The sequence below is a fragment of the Garra rufa genome, chromosome 22 (genome assembly GCF_049309525.1).
Source record: "Garra rufa chromosome 22, GarRuf1.0, whole genome shotgun sequence".
Lineage (NCBI taxonomy): Eukaryota > Metazoa > Chordata > Actinopteri > Cypriniformes > Cyprinidae > Garra > Garra rufa.
In genome coordinates, this window is record NC_133382.1 from 14,890,312 (window position 1) to 14,910,902 (window position 20,591).

The following is a 20,591-nucleotide window of genomic DNA, read 5'->3' on the forward strand; positions in this document are numbered from 1 at the left end:
AAGGATGAGTTTGGAGACTTCTGCCTCTGAGAGTGGAGAGAAGGATGTGAGTGAATGCATGTTTGCTGTTAAAATGTGTTTGACTGTTTATGGTGTGGAGCATTGTGCACTAATGGTTGTAATTTTTTGATGAAGAATGTGGTAAAGTCATCAGCTGTTAGATTTGATGCAGGAGGACAAAAGACTAGATTAGACACCCACTCTTTATCTAGGTTAGAGACCTACTCTTTAACCAGGCATACACATAACACATTATTAGATTGTTAGCCTGCATTAATTAGGCCAACCAGAACCGAGAACACTTCCCATAACACCCAAAGTACTTGTTACATCATAAGAAGTATGGCATCAGCGCTAATATTAATCTGTATCATCCTTATTCGGAGGTCACCATAGCCACCCAGGAGGATGAGTTTGGAGACTTCTGCCTCTGAGAGTGGAGAGAAGGATGTGAGTGAATGCATGTTTGCTGTTAAAATGTGTTTGACTGTTTATGGTGTGGAGCATTGTGCACTAATGGTTGTAATTTTTTGATGAAGAATGTGGTAAAGTCATCAGCTGTTAGATTTGATGCAGGAGGACAAAAGACTAGATTAGACACCCACTCTTTATCTAGGTTAGAGACCTACTCTTTAACCAGGCATACACATAACACATTATTAGATTGTTAGCCTGCATTAATTAGGCCAACCAGAACCGAGAACACTTCCCATAACACCCAAAGTACTTGTTACATCATAAGAAGTATGGCATCAGCGCTAATATTAATCTGTATCATCCTTATTCGGAGGTCACCATAGCCACCCAGGAGGACGAGTCCTCTGCTGACTTTTGTTGCACTTTTGCCCCCCCCCCCCCCAAAAAAAATAGTTGACTTGATTGCACAGACACTATATGAAGACAACTGAACTGAGATGGATGATGACATCACTGAATAATGATGAACTGACTGAACTAACTGTAAAATTGACTTTACTATTGTCCTCTTGCATTATCGTCACACTATTTTTCAGGTTAACACGGTAAAGCTGCTTTGATATGTATTGTATAAAGCACTATATAATATGTATTGTTTAAAGAACTATATAAATAAAGGTGACTTGACAAAGAAGGGAGGAAAATATGGAATATTATGTATGGAATGTATGGAATATTTTAAAGAATTGTTCATTTGTTGTGGTAATATGTCCTTTTAGCAGTAGACACAGTAGCAAAGAAGGAAAATAGGTTTGGGGTAGGGTCAGGGTAAGGGGATAGAAAATACAGTTTGTAAAAACCATTATGTCTATAGAATGTCACCATAAAACATGGAAACACAACGTGTGTGTGTGTGTGTGTGTGTGTGTGTGTGTGTGTGTGTGTGTGTGTGTGTGTGTGTGTGTGTGTGTGTGTGTGTGTGTGTGTGTGTGTGTGTGTGTGTGTGTGTGTGACCAAATGTCCCCACAAGGATAGGAATACCAGTAGATTTTGACCTTGTGGGGACATTTCTCAGGTCCCCATGAGGAAACAGGCTTATAAATCATGCACAATTAGTTTTTTTGATGAAGTAAAAGTATGCACAATCTCCTGTGAGGGCTAGGTTTAGGTGTAGGGTAGGTGTAGGGCGATAGAAAGTACGGTTTGTACAGTATGAAAACCATTACGCCTATGGAATGTCCCCATAAAACATGTAAACCCAACATGTGTGTGTGTGTGTGTGTGTGTGTGTGTGTGTGTGTGTGTGTGTGTGTGTGTGTGTGTGTGTGTGTGTGTGTGTGTGTGTGTGTGTGTGTGTGTACCTGGTATTCATCACGTTGTGGGGACCAAATGTCCCCACAAGGATAGGAATACCAGTAGATTTTGACCTTGTGGGGACATTTCTCAGGTCCCCATGAGGAAACAGGCTTATAAATCATGCACAATGAGTTTTTTTGAGGAAGTAAAAGTGTGCACAATCTCCTGTGAGGGCTAGGTTTAGGTGTAGGGTAGGTGTAGGACGATAGAAAGTACGGTTTGTACAGTATAAAAAACATTACGCCTATGGAATGTCCCCATAAAACATGTAAACCCAACATGCGTGTGTGTGTGTGTGTGTGTGTGTGTGTGTGTGTGTGTGTGTGTGTGTGTGTGTGTGTGTGTGTGTGTGTGTGCGCACACTGAGCTGAATATTAAGGATTATTAGACCACAGATGGTGTGTCAGTTCTAGTGATTAAAGCAGTTGCATACATGTGACTGCCCATAAAGCAAGAATCAACAGAAAGCTAACATTGCAAGGATTCTGAACATAGTTGATTTTAGGTTAGTAGTTAACAGTGTCAGTTTTGAAGCACTCACTATATACAACATCCTGGTATTAATGAAAGACAAATGCCTATACTCAGCATCCCAAGTGGTGTGTATTTCTTTATATGATTCCACACATAGAGTAAAGCAGGTCCATGCCAGCACATTCAGAATAGCTATCTTGAGGAAAGAAACCAAATGTAGTTTCTCTCATCTGATGAACATCTGTTCATCAATTAAAACACTTTTATACAGGGCCAAATTTATAATCACATCACACAACAACACACACATGCACAATCAAACTATATTGCACTAAAAATACACACAGAAGCATCTACATACATACCGTAAGTTAATAGACGCCCACTCTACACAAGCAACACACCACAAAGCAGTTCTGTATCCTCCCTGTAGTAACAAAATATTTGAAAAGGTAATACTTTATAATAAGGTAAGGTTAAATTTGTTAGTTATTGTTATTTAATGCATTGTGTATCATAAATTAACTACACACACAAATATTGGTAACATATAGAAGTTCAGAAAAAAAGAAACATCCTCTCAATTTCAGCTGCTTTAATTTTCAGCAAATTTCTTAACATGTGTTACAGTTTTTCTCAGTCAGTTTTACACTTATCTCCAATGTAATGTAATTGCTCTCAAAACAATTAACAGGTTTAATCATCTATTCACAGGCTTATCCTAACCAAACAGTTCAACTTTACTGCAAAATTAAGCACCATATTTTTTTTTTCTAATAATGCATTTAATAAAAGTAAATATTAAAATCAAAACTGGTGTGTTCTCCATTGATTATATGCATATTCAGCCATAGATGCCCAAATACACAATAGATAGATAATAAATAGACATCACCCATGTGAAAAATTAATCTAATAACACTATAAAATCATGTACTATAAAACTATAAAATAAAGCTAATCAAAATCTGATTGTGAAAACAAATGCTTTTGATAACTAGAGATCAGTCTTGTACAGCGTTGTGGTAGAGTTTTAATAAATAAATAAATTAAATTAAATTATTAAAAAAAATACATATACATATATATATATATATATATATATATATATATATATATATGCAGCTCCTGTCTCAGCATCTTCACAGGCCTTTTCCTTTGTGGCTAGGGATGTTGTTCTGGACCACCATGTCAATGCTCTTGTTCCATTCAAAATAATTGTCCACATGAATGCTCTCAAACTTCAATGTTTGGACATTTACAGTAAATAACAGAAGTTGTCCAAATAGGGCTAAAATCTGTATTATCAACAATCATAAAACAACTCTCATAAGTGTATTGCAACTTTTTTTCTGTTTTCCAGCTTCTCTAAAGGAGAGCCCATGATTTCTTATATTGTCAATTATAATCTGAAATTCATCTGCACCTCCTACCTCTCCTTCCATGGTTGTGGATGAAATAGCTTAACATGAGAGCTAACACAAATGCAATGATGTGTAATAAAACAACATCATGTTTTAAAAAAGAAGGCTTGATTAAGTGGTGGAAATAGATGATCACATCATTTCTTGGTAACATGCCACTGTAATAATTGTTGTCTCAGGTAACTTAAAATGTCCACCATTTAGTTATATCAAAGGTCAAAGCAAATAAAATAGCACATTAAAGTTAAAAGTTACACACTTTTTTTGTGTGTGTGCACTGTACAGGTCTGGTATAAAGAATGTTTTGTCCACCCAATAGAAAAAAGTTTTGCTCAACAAGAAAAAACATGAAAGCCATGCTTGGCTAGTGTTTGTCTTATATATACTATTAAAAAGTTTTTTCCTCTTTCCATCAGGACATCTTGCAGTAAATTGGGACTTTTTCTCAGTTGTTCTTATCAAACATTTTATTCCCCCTGATGATATTGTGCTTTTTCTTTAAAGCCCTCAAAGGTTTTCTGGTACAACACATTTTTGAAACTTCTGAATAAGGCTGCCAGCTGTGTCGCTAGTAAGGACTTCTTGTAGCCAGATTTTCTAATGTATTAAAACGATTTATTCTCTATAGCTTTTGAAAGTGCTTTTTTGACATGGCCATATTTGCTATTAACTTTAGCACATACATGGGCTACATGTATGTATGTGTAACAGCTTAAGCAAATTTAGTTTTGTTTAGACTTAATTGTGGTTTAAAACAGTTTTGTATCATACCATACAAATAAGTGACTTAAAAATCTCAGCAATGAATAGTGGTGGAATATTTATGACACAGCTGTATTATATATATATTAGGGGTGGGCATAGATAAATTTTTTTAATCTAGATTAATCTAGATTAAATCTTGGAATTAATCTAGATTAATCTAGATTAAAATGGCTAATTTGAATTCTGCTGAAGGCATTTTCAGAATATGTGTGCTACCCAAATAATGACTAAAAGTAAGTCTTCGAGAACGGGCCAGGTGGCGCATTAGACCAGGCGCTCATCTCCTGTTTCCAAAATGCATCACAAACTGCTTGACAATTGCATTTACGACATAATTACCTATACAAACTTGTGTAACCAAGTACTTCTGCGCAAAAGGCTGCACGACGTGCGCGTTGCCGTTAAATACACAGACGCGCACGGGCATGGATTTCTGCGTGCATAGTCTCCGATTAAACTGCGTTGCTTTTAGAAGCGTCAATTCAGTTGTTGCATATAGTTTAATGTCTTTATTTCGGGATTATCAAAGTAAATTATAACTCAAACTTCAGATTTTACTGGGGCACAGCAGATTTTCACTGGGGCACGTGCCCCAGTAAAAAGGGTCTAGCAATGCACGCACCTGCCCTGAAGCGGCTTCATAGCTGCATCCATGTTTGCACGTCTCATTTGATGTGGTAATTTCACAGAAGTTGAAGACTCGTTCTCGCCTCCTACAGTGAAATTCGACTAGGTATACGTCATCCGCGGTAAAATATCAAGGTGAAAGTCATCATAGCTTACGTAGTTTAGACCCAGCTCCCAACCCAACTTTGACAATAGATTAACGGCGATATTTTTTTTTATCGCCCGATAAGAGTCTCACGTTAACGCAGCACGTTAACGCCGATAACGGCCCACCACTAATATATATATATATATATATATATACACACAGCAACACTATAAATAAAAATACTTATTTTAATATCAGTGCCAGAAACAGAATGGCAAGTGCCTGTGTCATTGATCACGAACAAGAGAGTCAAAATGCTTAGCCGTGTTGTCAATATAGTGTACTCTGTCAGTATTTCCTGAAGTAAACTATGGCTATGGTTTTTGATGACATAGAAAATCCACAAATGCACTTTTCCTGTATGATATATCAATAGCACAAATGTACACGTTTGTGTGTGTGTGTGTGTGTGTGTGTGTGTGTTTGTACAGTAGTCAACATTTGAAGTGGATCAAAACCTTTTCTCACAGTTGTTCTAAAACCCAAACAATGCCTGTTTTTGTCTTTTTTATTAACTTTTTTGATCCACTTCAAACCTTCACTACTATATATACAGTCAAGCCCGAAATTATTCATACCCCTGGCAAATTCTGACTTAAAGTTACTTTTATTCAACCAGCAAGTTTTTTTTTTATTTGACCCGGAAATGACACAGGCTTCTCCCAAAAGATAATAAGATAATAATACAAGAGGCATCATTGTGGAAAAAAATATTTCTCAGCTTTTATTTACATTTGAACAAAAAGTGGCATCTACAAAATTATTCACACCCTTTGCAAACTGTCACAGTCTATGGGAAAATCCAAAGTTCTATACCATTCCTAACAGTCCAAGCTGTTCTAAAGCAATTACCTTGATTCATTGGGAACAGCTGTTTTAATCAACTCAACAGGTGAAAAACAGAAGCTCTCTGCTGTTGGTTTGTGGACAGTCATGGCTAAGACAAAGGAGCTCACTGAGGACCTGTGGCTGTGCATTGTGGCTGCTCACAAGTCAGGAAAGGGTTATAAGACCATATCTAAATGTTTTGAAGTTCCAGTGGCTACAGTGCAAAGTATTATTAAAAAAAAAAAATACAAGACATTCTGCACTGTGAAAAATCTCAGAAGACGTGGTCGAAAGCCAAAAGTGACACCTGTGCTGGCCAGGAGGATAGTGAGAGAGGTAAAAAGAATCCAAGGATCACCACCAAGGCCATCCTGATAAATCTGGGTTCTGCTGATGGCAACAAGGCAGACAGTCCAACAGACACTGCACACTGCTGGGTTCCACGGACGCAGACCAAGGAGGAAACCACTTCTCCAGATAAGGCACAAAGAAAAAGACTTCTGGGGCCGTATGTATAAAGCTTCTCAGAGTCAAATTTTAGTCTTAAGTGTTTCAAAATTCTAAGAGTGATGTAATTTTACTCTTATTTCTGGACTTACAGTTTTTTTCAATTGTTTACACACAATTTCGAAAACCGGGTTCTTTTTTTTCAAAATATAATTACAATTATCCAAACACCACACTCAATTTTCAGAATTCCTAGATTGTTTGCAAAATGGCACACTTCAGTCAAAACATACACACTTCAGTCAAAACATACACATTTCAGTCAAAACATATACACATATTTGTGAAAATGCTATTAGTTTTCATTTAACCAACACAGTCCTCAATGATCAGACACTATTGCAGACAGTTTCACACTGCTGTGATAAATAAAAAACACATTTGTAAAAAAACTAATTTTAGGAAATAGCATGTGCTAGATTTTTGGGCAGACATTGTTATGTAAGGGATCATTTCGATGACAAAACAAAATAGTGACAAACCCACAACATTCTTCATGATTAGTTTGAGATATAGGGAGAATGTACACAAATAGGCCTACTATAAACTTGCCAAGCACTGCACAATGCTGCAGACTGAATATTTCAAGTATTTATTTCAATTCAAGAAATACAGTATTTCTTACCATAATCAGTTACAGTAATCAACCAACAATGAAATCAATGAAACAAATAAAATCTGTAGACAAATAAAAATTACTGCATGAGGTACATACAGTTTGACTCTGAAAAAAAAAGCAACACAAATACTGTAACTATTCCTCATCTCTCCGTCTGGCTGGATCAGGCCATAAGATTTCATCCACATCATTTTTGATGAATACAGGTGAACTCACCTGCCGCCTTTTATAGCACACCTGAGTGCTGCGTTTTCAAATTAGCACATGTGTGCTTCCACACCTTGTGGATGTGTTTATCCAATTTGTTCATTAGTGTGGTCATTGGCAATCCGGTGCTTTGTAATGACAAGGAAGTAACCTCACAATCCTTATCTGTGTCTAAGGTGTCGAAATGTGTGTAGAGTTTTACAAATCACTGTGTGTAATGTTTTGCAAAAAGAGTGAAGCAGACATTGTGTGTAATGTTGTGCAAATCTGTGGCGGTGTTTTGCTCCTTGGAGTAGAATTTTGCAAATTGTGTGAAAATTTTTATTTTAGAGTGTAAACAATCTTAAAAAACTGTAAGATAAAGAGTGATTCATAAAAGTTCTTAAGTGTTAAGACTAGGTCTCAGCTCCTAAATTATTTAAGAGAGTTGGAGAGGTCTCCTAACCTAGTTAGGAGTAACACAATGGCAGTAAAAAGGAGGAAACACACACATGACATATTGGAGTTATATGATGATATGGAGTTGATAAAATGATACAATCGTGACCATCAAGCATTCTTTAATGAATTTATTTTTGTAATTGACCAAGTAATAAGCATAATAACTTAATCCACTCTACAAATCAATGCTCTAGCTGCAATAATATGTTTGTTTGTTTGTTTATTTTCACTGGAAAATTTGAAAGATTGTAAAAATGCAGCAAAGCACTGGTGATGACACAGTAAGCAGGGTCTTAAATATTGTGACACTAACCTCACCAAACACATCAGTGACCAAAAGTGATGTGTGGAGGGTTTTAATGACCTCACATTTCACTTAAACCATCAAAATATGAAAAAAACACTGATCAATGTTGCTAACTGCTTTCAATTGAAAGTAGTTAAAACAGTCACACAATGTAGCTGATGAGGATGAGGACATAATGGTGAGTTCACTGATCTATATAATATAAATATATCAGTGGGAGAGTGTTGTAATCTAAATAAGGTTTAGTCTCAAAGTCTCAAAAGGGGCAAGGATGTCAACAAATCTAGTGACAAAATCACTAAACTGTCAACATTGACATTGAATACAACATAATCAGTTATTAATTTTGTGTTGGTCCTCTCTTGTTTTTGCATGTGTTCATAATTTCTTTTTAGGACAGCAATGCCAAATAATATGACACATTTTACTGCATTATTATCAAAAAAATTAAAGTAAAACAATTGACTCCAAGCAAATATGCAATATGCTTACAAAATCAGTAACACTTTTTTCTCTCTCTTGGCCACAACTTAAAGGCAGTTTATTGACTTTCCAACTGACCGTCAAACCATGCTGCAAAACAAGAAACTTTTAAGTTTGTGGGCTTTCTTTGAGTTCTTGGAGCTGTTCACATCATTGCTCCAACTGTAAATAAGGAAACATGGATTTCAAAGCATTAATAATAATTTGTGATAATTTTCCACAATGCAAAGCATTTGTTTAAATACACTGAAATATTAAATAGTGTCTTAATTAAATGTTTGTATTGAAGTTCCATCAAATAATTGGTGTTGTGCTGCTGTGACTCACATGAGCAGGCTCACTATTGGCTGATTCAGAGGTCAAGGGCGGCCATTTTGTGTTTCAATCGTTGTAGTCCTTAATTTACAACACTTAAGTCAGAACTTAATAATCAGTCTCAAACTTTACTGAAAGTTGCTTTTAGATGCTTTATAAAAGCCTCCTACTCTTAAAAAAGTCCTACTTCTTACTAAGAATTTTTTGACACTTAAGTCAAAGTTTAAGACTACTCTTAAGAGCATTTCTTAGAAGTTTTATACATACGGCCCCAGATGTCCTATTTTTGGCTGGTCCATCACAGGGATGACAAAACATGCACACATTCATATTCACACTCACAGTCTCCAGTTCACCTGTCCTGTATGTCTTTAGATTGTGTGAGAAACACAGAGTATTCCACACTATTCTTATCCTATAAAGAAATACTTATATATGACAAATCATTAAAACTAAAAGTTCATAGTTTATGTAATGCTCCCTGTTGTTAGTATTTTAGATCAGTGTGTTATGGATGAAATGTATATTTTCTGAAAGAGTTGCCAGTGAGCTGGTCAATACTGAAGCCACATTTTCAAAACTGTTCATACAGTCTGCATTACTTGGCCAAACAGTTGATCTCATCTCCAAAACTCACTCAGACCAACAAAACACTCAAAATATGCTTGTTTCACCAACAATTTTCATACAGAAAACATACATTTCATTCATAACACACTGACCTAAAAAGCACTAACAACTTGGAGCATTACATAAACTTTTATCTTTGATGTCTGAATGATTTTTCACATAAGTATTTCATTATAGGATAAGAATAACATATTTTCATTTTACTGACTGTATTACAGCACAAAGTATGGATGAAAAAGCAGCATGTCCCCCATATTTCTTTACATACAGAAAAACAAAAGAAATAATTTCTTGTGGGAAAAAAAAAAATAAAAACGTTACATAAATATAAAAAAAAAGAAAAATAGAAAATATGAAATAGAAAAATGAATAAACTCCCGGAGCAATGATTACGAAAAAATAAAAGAAAAATCTAGTATAACGAGATACTGTATGTGCAGTCATGGCACATAAGACATACAGGACAGGTGAACTGGAGACTGTGAGTGTGAATATGAATGTGTGCATGTTTGTCATCCCGGTGATGGACTGGCCAAAAAAATGACATCTAGCCTGGCTTTTAGCTGACATTCCAGTTGTATTTGGAATACTTATTATTCAGTTTCATAGTAAATATTCTGCTAATATTTTATATTTCCGTATAATTTCTGCAGAAATGAACAGTTTGCCATCGTTCTGATTTGAATCTGCTTTTTATCAGTTTTGAAAGCAGTGTGTAAGCATTTGAAAAAATGTGCTGAAAATGTATGCAGGATGTGTAGTATAAATGACAAAGGTGTTTTGTGGATTTTGAGAAATAGTGATTGAATGCATTTTGTCTGAAAGCAATGAAAAATGATTCACAGTTTGTTTAGCATAGACTTGTTTCACTGAATGTGTGAACAGTTTTGAAAATGTGGCTTCAGTATTGAACAACACTTTTTAGCAATTGAAAAAACTGTAAGTGTTCTATTGTTCTGAATGAGTTTTGCAGGTGAGATCAACTGTTTGGCCAAGATACATGTTGGTAATACAGTCTGTATGAGCAGTTTTGAAAATGTGGCTTCAGTATTGAACAATGCTTGTTAGCAACTGAAAACAGAAAACTGTACTACAAAACTATTGCTTCAGTAATCCCAGCTTTATATATATATAGAGAGAGAGAGGGGGGGGGAGTAGGGGGGAATGTTGCTTCTCATTCATTCTTTGTGCTGTAAAACAGTCAGTAAAATAAAAAAAAGATGTTATTCTTATCCTATAATAAAATTAATAAAATACTTAGTGAAAAATCATTCAAACTTTAAAGATAAAAGTTCATAATCTAATACCTTTGTTTTTTTAGGTCAGTTTGTTATTAATAAAATGTATGTTTTCTGAATTTTGTTTTCAGAATGTTTTTGAAATTGTTGCCAGTGTTATGGTGGAATGAGCTAAAGTGTTTTGTTGGTCTGAGTGAGTTTTGGAGGTGAGATTTACTGTTTGACCAAGATTCATGTTGGTAATGCAGACTGTATGAACAGTTTGTATGAAAAATTTGGCTTCAGTACTGAACAATGCTTGTTAGCAAATAAAAATATATATTAGTTAACATGAACTAAGAATGAACAATACTTCTACAGCATTTATTGATCTTAGTTCATGTTAATGCGTTATTACAATTAAAAATTATGCTTGTTAACATGAGTTAATACACTCTGAATGAACACAAACTAACAATGAATGACTGTATTTTCATTACAGTTTTTTTCAGACGCTAGGACACATTTCTCAATACTTAGGTCACTTTTGCAAAACTCTTCACACAGTGAGCACAACAGAAGTCTATGTGGGCTAAACTGAGGATCAATTATCATTGTTTTGGCATAAAATGCATTCAATGACTACATCTCTCAAATTTCATGAATTCTTTTCTCACTCAGACACAACAACTGCCAAAAATCTTTGTACGTACAGGACATTTTGCACGTGCTTACATACTGTTTTCAAAACTGTTAAACTTATGTTCAAAACAATAACATAATGCAAAACTGAATAAGACAGCAAAATTCAACAGCAATATTTTACTGAAACATATTTCAAATCTAAAAATGCAGTTTAACCAGCCACAGCTGATTCTCATTGTAGATGAACATCAACACAGGTGTTACTCTTTCAATTTCATTACAAAAGGAGACAACTGCTGAATAGGTTTGTATTGTGATGTAAACATGGACCCAAATAAAATAAATAAACGACATAAAATATTGACGAATTCTGCATCATGTCTGATTCATTCCAGTAACATATATTGCAGTTATAAACAATATATATTGCAATTATAAACAGAGATGTGTCCTTGTTTTACACAAGAAAACACTGTGTAATGCTACATGTTGTTAGTGTTTTTTAGGTCATTGTTTTGTGGGTGACAAAGTGTGTTTGTCGGCTGTCAACCTTTGCTAGTGTTCTGGAAGAATGAGTTTATTTGAGACCTGAATAAAGTGTTTTGGTAGTTGTTGTGCATTTTGAATGTGAAATGAACTGCTTTGGCAAGCTGAAAGTCGGTTAGGAGAATTGTGTGAAGAGTTTAGCAAAAGTGACCTAAGTATTGAGAAATGTGTCCTAGCGTCTGTAAAAAAATGTAACTAACATCAACAAAGATTAATGAATACTGTAATTAATAAATTTATTGTTCATGTTCATTCATGTTAGTTAACACATTGACTAATATTAACAAATGGAACCTTATTGTGTTTATCAACATGATATAAGCAACTGATAATGTAGGAAAAAGCAGGCAATTGTACATATTCAATAAATGCAAGAACATACAACAGCATTTGCAATTTGTTTAAAACAATGATGATGTGGAGGTTTAACAAGTAGTTTTGGGAATTTCAATTCTGATCTGAGAAATTGAAATGTGACTGAGAAAAACTGTCAATAAAAATTAATTACAAAAAGTATTAAATAAAAAAGAATAATAACAATTAACAACTAATTTTCTAACTTGGTTGTTATAGGGTCTAATTTTACCTTTTTACTTAAAAATAAAAAGTAAAATTTTTACTCAACAAATCTGTGTCAACAAAACCCAAAACTATGGTCAAGAAAAAAAAATAACGTGGTGGGGCATCTGATGTTAAAGAACAAAAGTTACAATTGTTATTTTTCTGAATTGTTAGTTGAAACAAAATGAAATGTGAAATTGTTATCAAAATTGGTTCTGTGTTACAGTTAAGCACACAAAACTTTCTCTGTTCTTCGTTTTAACACATCCACTACTAAGGAAGATGAAAAATGTGAAGACAGGTGTACAAAAGGCTCAAATGTAAACAGTGAAGAGAAAAGTGACAGTGTGTTTAAAAATATAAAATTGAGAGAAGGAGGGAGAGACAGAGAAGAAAGGATGCAAGGGTAGAGGGCAGTGAGCTGGATTCAATGCCATCTGACAGGTCCAGCTGGGTGACTGGCTACCCCAGAGCCCTGCAAACCAGGCAATATGGCGCCCAATTACCGATGCCCATGTGACCATTGCATGGCATCATCAGAAACCCTGTACCCCACTACTCCCCCACCCCCTCCCCCAACCACATGCCATCTGTGCAGATAAGCAACAACCACAAAGCACTCATATGTACTCAAGATATAAACACACACTAAACACTGTGCTGTAAACTCACAATCATGGAAGGAAAAATACATTATGGCATTATAAAAAGGAAATCACTGTTCTTCTCTTTAACCTATATTTGTGTTGCAACACCGACCGCTCGCATTCTATTAGAAAGTATAAGATGGGAAAAAACACCCATTTGTTAACCTAAATAAATGCATTTAAATTCATTTTCATAAAAGTACATTCCTTGTATGCTACAAATTCTTAAGATCTTGCATCTTTTTATCCTCTTCTCTGCACTCGTTTTCTCTGCAGTGCCACCCTGCCACAGTGAACAGATGCTGTGGAATTTTGATAAGCTATGCCAATCTGTGCCAGCCTCCATGACAGGCACTGCTGGGGTGTGGCTGGCATGCAGAAATTGGTACAATGAACACAGTTACTGCACCTCACCCACGTTTGATTGTAAAGTGGAGTCTAAATCTTGGTCTTTAAAGGTAAATGTTAAAACACCAAATACATTGTTCACAATGCACTATGCACTATATTCATTGTAGTATTATGAAGGTAAATTCAGTTAGTATTATGAAGGTAAATTGGGTGTCCTGGAATTCAAATATATTAATAATATTATTAATCTAAAGCAATAAATGTTATTAAGTAATGTTACCTGAAATGTTATCTTACTTTTTTGTATTTAGTTAAATTAGCTGCATTTAGTAAGTTAAAATTACTGAATATTAATTTTTATTTTAATATTTGTACGTTTTGCAATAAAGCTGTATTTAAATATAGGTAAGATGGGGAGAGATGACCTCCCCACTTTATTTTTATTTTTTTCTTGACCTCTAATGGAACAAAATCTCATCTCAGCACTTTTGATGAATGGCTATGCTATTTTTAATTTTGTAATTTCATGTATATATCAACATTTGTGAGATTTAGTCAAAGCAGTTTTGGGTGGCATGTTGTTACAAGTGTTATTATTTTTTACATGTAATACTATTGTAATTACTGGGGCTATTATTCAAAATTTCCATAGATGTACATTTCGGATATGTTCGTTTTCATTAAAACTCAAAGGTTAAGTAAGTGAAATTGTTTTTTTCACGGAGGTTTGGGGTGGCTATAACAACTATTTCAAATATTTCTGTTAATTTCCTATAATAGCCCATTGACTGATAATTGGTCATTGTGTTGTAATTTCGATTTATGTTTTAGTTTATTACTCCTTCCCCTCCTTCCTTCGCCACATCTTCTTTAGTTACGCTACATTATTATTAGTTAATATGTGTATGTATATATATATATATATATATATATATATATATATATATATATATATATATATATATATATATATATATATCTCGGATTAATTAATATATACAGTACTGCGTGTCTGTTTCAACTGTTAACAGTCTTGATAGTTGGGTTTTGCTGTTGCAGTTGCTAGCATATAGTTGAACCATTCTTCCCTATAAAATATGAAGTAATGAACAGATGCTGCTGAATTAAGAAAGAAACACCGTCTCCACCCAGCAGCGCAGTTTGGCCAGGCTTGGCACACGGCGCAGCTGGCATCGCTGTGGTGGGCTGCCCCGCTGGCCCTGCGCGCTAACGCTAAGACATTTAGCGAATTGGCAAGCGCATGTCTCCTGAGTCTTAAGCTTCCGTGCCAGCCCGTGGCCTCTGGACGCCGCTTAAGATCACCTCGGCTGTGGTCGAGTTTAAGGAGGGAGCGCCTTTTGTCTCCTTGTTGGCTTTTACCTTTTGGGCTCGACACATCAATGCTGGAATCACAAGAGAAATAAGTCTTTTAAACGCTTTCTGGGATGAACTGTACTACCTGATTTCGGGCGGAGCCTATAAATAAAATTTTCAAAAAAGTTTTGTCGACTGACCATGTAAATAGCCTATGTGACTTTTTTCATTCATACAGTTCCTTAGAAACGTTGCTCTAGTTTTTAAGGAACGCAGAAGAGCTTTACTTTTCCTCTGCTGATAGATGACAACTGGGACAGAACTAGGACTGTTTTTAAAAATCCAATGCAACACAAAGAACTTTAATTTCTTTTACAACTGAATTTGCTGATTGATAGCAACAGCATAAATAAATAATCCCCAATTTTAAAATGCAATTTAATAACATACCTATGTAAAACTAAACATAGGCCTAACTGTTCCGATGTATTCTTAATGAATCAAGGAACAATGATAATCATCTTACATTAAAGTAGTCCTATGGTAACAAGATCAATTGACACTTTTAAATTCAACATTTGCTGCCTTACTCCAACCATTTATTTGTGCACTTGAACTGCGTGGTTGGTATATTCGTGATTGCTAAAATGTAACGTAATTTCGACAGAATAAAAAAAAAACTCCCACCGATCGCATAAAAAGCTGTGTTTTAAATCGAATGAAAATGAAAAGAATATGTAGGCTACATGCTATCTAAATTCCAACCGTGGATTAATTAATGTACAAATTATCACAAAGTAAAATGTATTCACGAATTAGTTAATTTATTCATACATTTATTTATTCATAGTGTAGTCCAACTTTCTTAGAAATAAAATGTATAATTTCGGTAGGACTATAATAATAATAATAATAATAATAATAATAATAATAATAATAATAATAGTAATAATAATAATAATAATAATAATAATAATAATAATAATAATGTTTCGCGGATTATATTTAACTGAAAATGTACTTACACGTCCTATAATAATGCAAACCAAACCAAACCAATGCAATGTAAATATGTTCATCTATTCATATTTAAGCAATTGCGGAATGTTGACGCTTTAAAACCGTAAAGATATTTTAGTTGCTGTGAAATATTTAAATAAATAAAACTCGCATTGAGGTTGGAAATACAAAACACATTCCAGTAAATGAAAATTATTATTTGTATGCCGATAAATGTATAATAATTTAAACCAACCAATAACGCGCTGATTTTTCCTTTTTTTTTTTTTTTGAAGTAGCCCAGTAGTTAGTGTTAGTACCAGTTGTTCTTCCTTATAATTTTAAATGATCTGACATCTACAAATAATTAGCAGGTCTATTTATTTCCATTTTGTCGAAAGAATACCTCTCCGTTTATGTTATCACAAACCTCTGTAGATCTCTTTCAAATGCTTCTTCTCGTGTTTGTATGTAAACAGATGTATGTAATATGATGAACACGTTACAGGTAGGATTCACGTTCAGACTGTATCTTTATTTTATATCGACAAATAATGATGCGTTCTATTTTAATTCTTCCTCAAACCGCTTTGCATTTTAGCTTATATCAGCACTGTTGTACAATTAGACGGATTGTGGTATTGTGAAAATGCAGCTATCAACTTAAAAAAAAACATTAGACTAACTTTTGGTCATATGTAAAATTTCATAAGTTTAAAATTTCATTGATTTGAAATTTTAATCAAAACACAAATACGATTATTTATTTTTTCATTGTTGTTTGTGGAGTTTTACTGTTATGGGTGTACTCATGAGCTGGTTTATAATTGAATTGGATAGTATATTCTTAGAAAATTCTGCCTGACCAATTCCCAGTGGAAAATGACAGCCCCAGATAACTCTGGAACATTATGCGTCTTTATTTATTTGATCAAGAAACAGACTTTATTTAACAATTTGGTTCATTTCACATTTTTTTTTCTTAAGTTATTACATTAGATACTCATTATGGTTCAAACATTAGAATCAATCAGAAATAACGCTCCCACTATGTAAAATGTTTTTAGCAGTTGGATTCATTCACTTCTTTTATACAGATTTTAACCATTAAGGTTCATTATGGACTATTGAAAAAATTATTAAAGATTATTGTCCAATAATGTAAATAATAAAAAAAAAAACTACTAAATGAATTTAGTGAACTTCTTCGTCTTCTTCTTCTCTCTCTCTCTTTCTCTCTCTCTCTCACTTTCCCTTTCTCTCATTAACAGAGGGGGGAAAAAATCACCTAATTGTGGAAAAAGGCGTTGAGTTCCTCGTATGCAGGCGCCCGATCGTGGTGCACGTGTACATCATGAAACGGTGGAAGGTTCTCTGAGTGAGCGCTGCCGCTGCGAGTTCCTGATGGGCCGTAAGCAAGACCATGAGCAGTGGAAGAACGTGAGCCATGCAGATTGGTGTAATGCATAGAATATTGATAACCTCTTTCCGCGTCTGGTGACAGTGACTCCTGTTGTCTCAAAGCAAAGTTACCATTTACACACACCGGAGGGCTGTGGTGACTCTCGTAATCCGGACTGTTGTATTCTGGGGACGTGCCTTCTGTGTACAGAGCCTCATAGGCTGAACAGAAAGAGTGATTTCGGAGGCCATGTGCATTGGATCCGGGCTGACAGTGTGTGCTTGATAGACGGGAGCACTGGTATGGATATGCGTGCATGGAGAACGAGGGGTTAGGCACGTGAAAGCGCGCTCCTTCTTGACATTGTTCCGTTAGAAAATTCCTTGAGTTAAGTTGGAGGCATCCAGCCACCAGATTAGTCGTGGGTTGGGAGAGGCCTTTGCACAGTGTCTGTACATATGAAACCACGTCTGGTCTCTTTCCATTCCGCAGGATTTCTGACAGCGCCCAAATGTAGTTCTTCGCCAACCTTAGTGTTTCAATTTTGGAGAGTTTTTGAGTTTTTGAATAGCATGGTACGACCTTGCGTAGATTGTCCAGTGCTGAATTTAGATCGTGCATGCGCGTGCGCTCTCTGGCGTTTGCTTTTTGGCGCCGTACTTTAGAGCGCTCTAACCTAGCCGGCGTCATTTTGCGTTTTTTTGGCCCACGTTTTTTGGGCCTGTCTCCGTCCCCATCATCTCCACAATCATCTTCATCAACATCATCATCATCGTCATCCTCCCCTGCAATTTCCGACTGAGCCCGGCTGCTCCCGTCTTTCACATCGCCCTCGTCCAAGTCTTCGTCGCCTAGGCGACAGTGCTCCTGCTCCTCGTCCTTGATTTTGGAGTCCTCGCTCCCGCTGTCATCCACCCAGCCCCCGAACTTCTGCATGTCCGGAAGCAGTGAAGGTTCGTTGAATAATCTAGTCAACATAGCAGGGGCACTGAAACATAGAAACATGTTTTAATTATTAAACAGGAATTTAAATTATCGTACAGCTCAATTGTGGTTTGAAATAATAATAGCGTCCTATGGTAATAGAATAATAACGGCGAATGTAAAGATAATGCGCTCTGCCATTAGTGAAGTAAATAAGGGTTGTTTAAAACGTAGTTTTCACTGTCACCTTTGATGAAATGAACTATTTTAAAAAATAAAGAGCAAAAAAAAATTTATATATGACATCCAAAATATGAGTAGGCTAATTGACAATTTAATAAATTTCATAAATTTCATAAAGTTGGGAGTTTCGTGGGAGACGACAAAAATAAAATGTTATGATTCTCATCCAGGGAAACAGACAGACGTCGCCAGACGGTCTAACTCCCCATTTCCCAATTTCTGTAGTCATGTTTGGCCCCTCGCTCAAGTCCTCGCACGCGCGGCCCCTTTCTTTGGGTCTCAGGGGGGCATTTTGAGCAGCGGGTACCCCCTTCACCCTTTCATTTCTATATTCTGGCTGCATTCCAGCACATTAAAAAAAATTAAAACAGCGAAAACATAAAAAGGTAAACGAAACGAAAGAAAAGCTGTAACGATAAAGTCAAAGTAATTGTAATACGATCTCATTTATGACCACAATAGCCAATTCCCGGGTCCTCTTAATAAGGGCGGGATTCCTGAAATGCAATCTCTAGGTTCTAAAACTACTGTCGCTCTACCTCCTGTCCCCTCCTTTCCATTCCCAGCTTGTTATATAACCGTAGAAAGAAACACGCTCTAAGATAATTTGCTAATTTCTATGTGATAAAAAAACAATGTCACTCTTAATCTTATTGTTTAAAAAAATCTGACCGGTCGAGTGTCTTTGTCCTGAAAACGCTTTCTGATTAACAAAATTTTGTTTTTAAATAAGTTGTAGGCTATACTATGTAAACTATTGTTATGTGATATTATTGGTAGTAATGCATGCATAATGGTAAAATGGTGACATTAATACCCCCCCCCCCCCCCCCCCCCAAAAAAAAAAAAAAAAAGCTTGCATTATTAGTAGCTCGATGTAAATTATTTCAGCAAAAGTCCTTGAAAATGTAACAAAGAGGCTTCTAAACAGATTTACCCATTTTAAATGTTTTTTTTTTGTTTTTTTTTTTTAAATCCTCTCTTGGACAACATATTATATAGCCTGCGACATAACATTATCTGCTAATCAGTCACAGAAATGTTTTGTGAAATATGTCTGAATACTCCGAATTAGCATATAAACCAACTAGCCGTTTTAAATTAAACATCTGTTCTGAACGTGACGGTTCAAATGTTCGTTATCAAATGTAACATTATATGGCTGCTTTAATTATAACAGGTTATAGAATAAAATGATCTAAACGAAGATAAAAACACCGAAGATAAAAATCTTATAATAAATAAACTGGACCAGCATCAGTTGACATATTTTCTTTAAAATAATTATTAGAATTTGTTATGATTATTCTGTCGCGTACCAAAAACTCACCTAGTTTATGGTGCTCTAAGGGTGAGGGCGCGTATGTCTACACCATCTTCACGCTAAAATTCCCTACTAAGCTAAGAAGACTAAAAAGAAGAGAAGCTCAATTGTCTGTGATCCGGTACGAGTTATCCTTTTTCCGGACTGCAGAAAGGCGGTGTGGCATCCCTAGCAGGCAGCGTTACATACCTGCTCTGATGCCAGGCCATATGGTGGGCACGTCACTGGCAGGAGCCATCACATGAGAGCGGGTGATTGACACGCGCTCGCATTCGTAGAGATTGCCTTCCCGAGGGAAGAGGAGCCCGCCATCTGTCGCTGCCGCTGCTGCGCTGTACACCTCACTAAAGTGTACACGCTTGCATAGAAACTACACCCAAGTGCACACAGATATTCTCAGATACACATGGGGTGAGGGAATGTGGTGAATCAGAATCTTTCTTTGTAACAATGTTTGTAAATTTAACTTTATGTATTATTTAACAATTTTCAAACCAATTTCAGTGTGTGTCGTCTGCCTGTTTGTTTGATCAGTCTATTTTAGACCGTAAATGCACGTGTTTTTCACAGTATGTATGATCATGTTCGTCCATTTCATTCCCAAACTGTTTTGTTGCGTTTGGTTTTGTTTTGCTTATATAATTTGTGCGTAGATCGATCTGGGGAAATTTTAAATCAAATTTAATTGGTAAACTTATTTGAATTTGTTTGTGACTGACTTTCCTGTAAAGTAATACCCTACAACAGAGCTCAGTCAGAAACCCAGTCAATAATGCTATTCTAGCGACCAACCCTGCTCAATCTGGACTTTTTATCTGGTTCTATTTATTGAAAATATGGTTCTAGTCGGACATCTGGTGGTGATCATTT

General features: G+C 35.5%; 1 protein-coding gene across 3 annotated transcripts; it reads right to left on the bottom strand.

The window, feature by feature from the left end:
* Positions 1 to 16,701: 16,701 nt before the first annotated feature.
* On the bottom strand, positions 16,702 to 20,060 carry neurod2 (neuronal differentiation 2). 3 transcript variants are annotated; one of them, XM_073828520.1, is made up of 2 exons: positions 19,911 to 20,060; positions 16,702 to 18,218 (listed from the first exon to the last, which is right to left on the bottom strand). In XM_073828520.1, the coding sequence occupies exons 1-2, from the start codon at positions 19,928 to 19,930 to the stop codon at positions 17,117 to 17,119; spliced, it is 1,122 nt and encodes a 373-aa protein (XP_073684621.1). In that variant the 5' UTR covers positions 19,931 to 20,060; the 3' UTR covers positions 16,702 to 17,116. The 3 variants fall into 3 exon arrangements, with proteins under 3 accessions (XP_073684621.1, XP_073684623.1, XP_073684622.1); XM_073828522.1 differs by having other exon boundaries at positions 19,907 to 19,998; XM_073828521.1 differs by lacking the exon at positions 19,911 to 20,060 and adding an exon at positions 19,728 to 19,888.
* Positions 20,061 to 20,591: the final 531 nt, after the last annotated feature.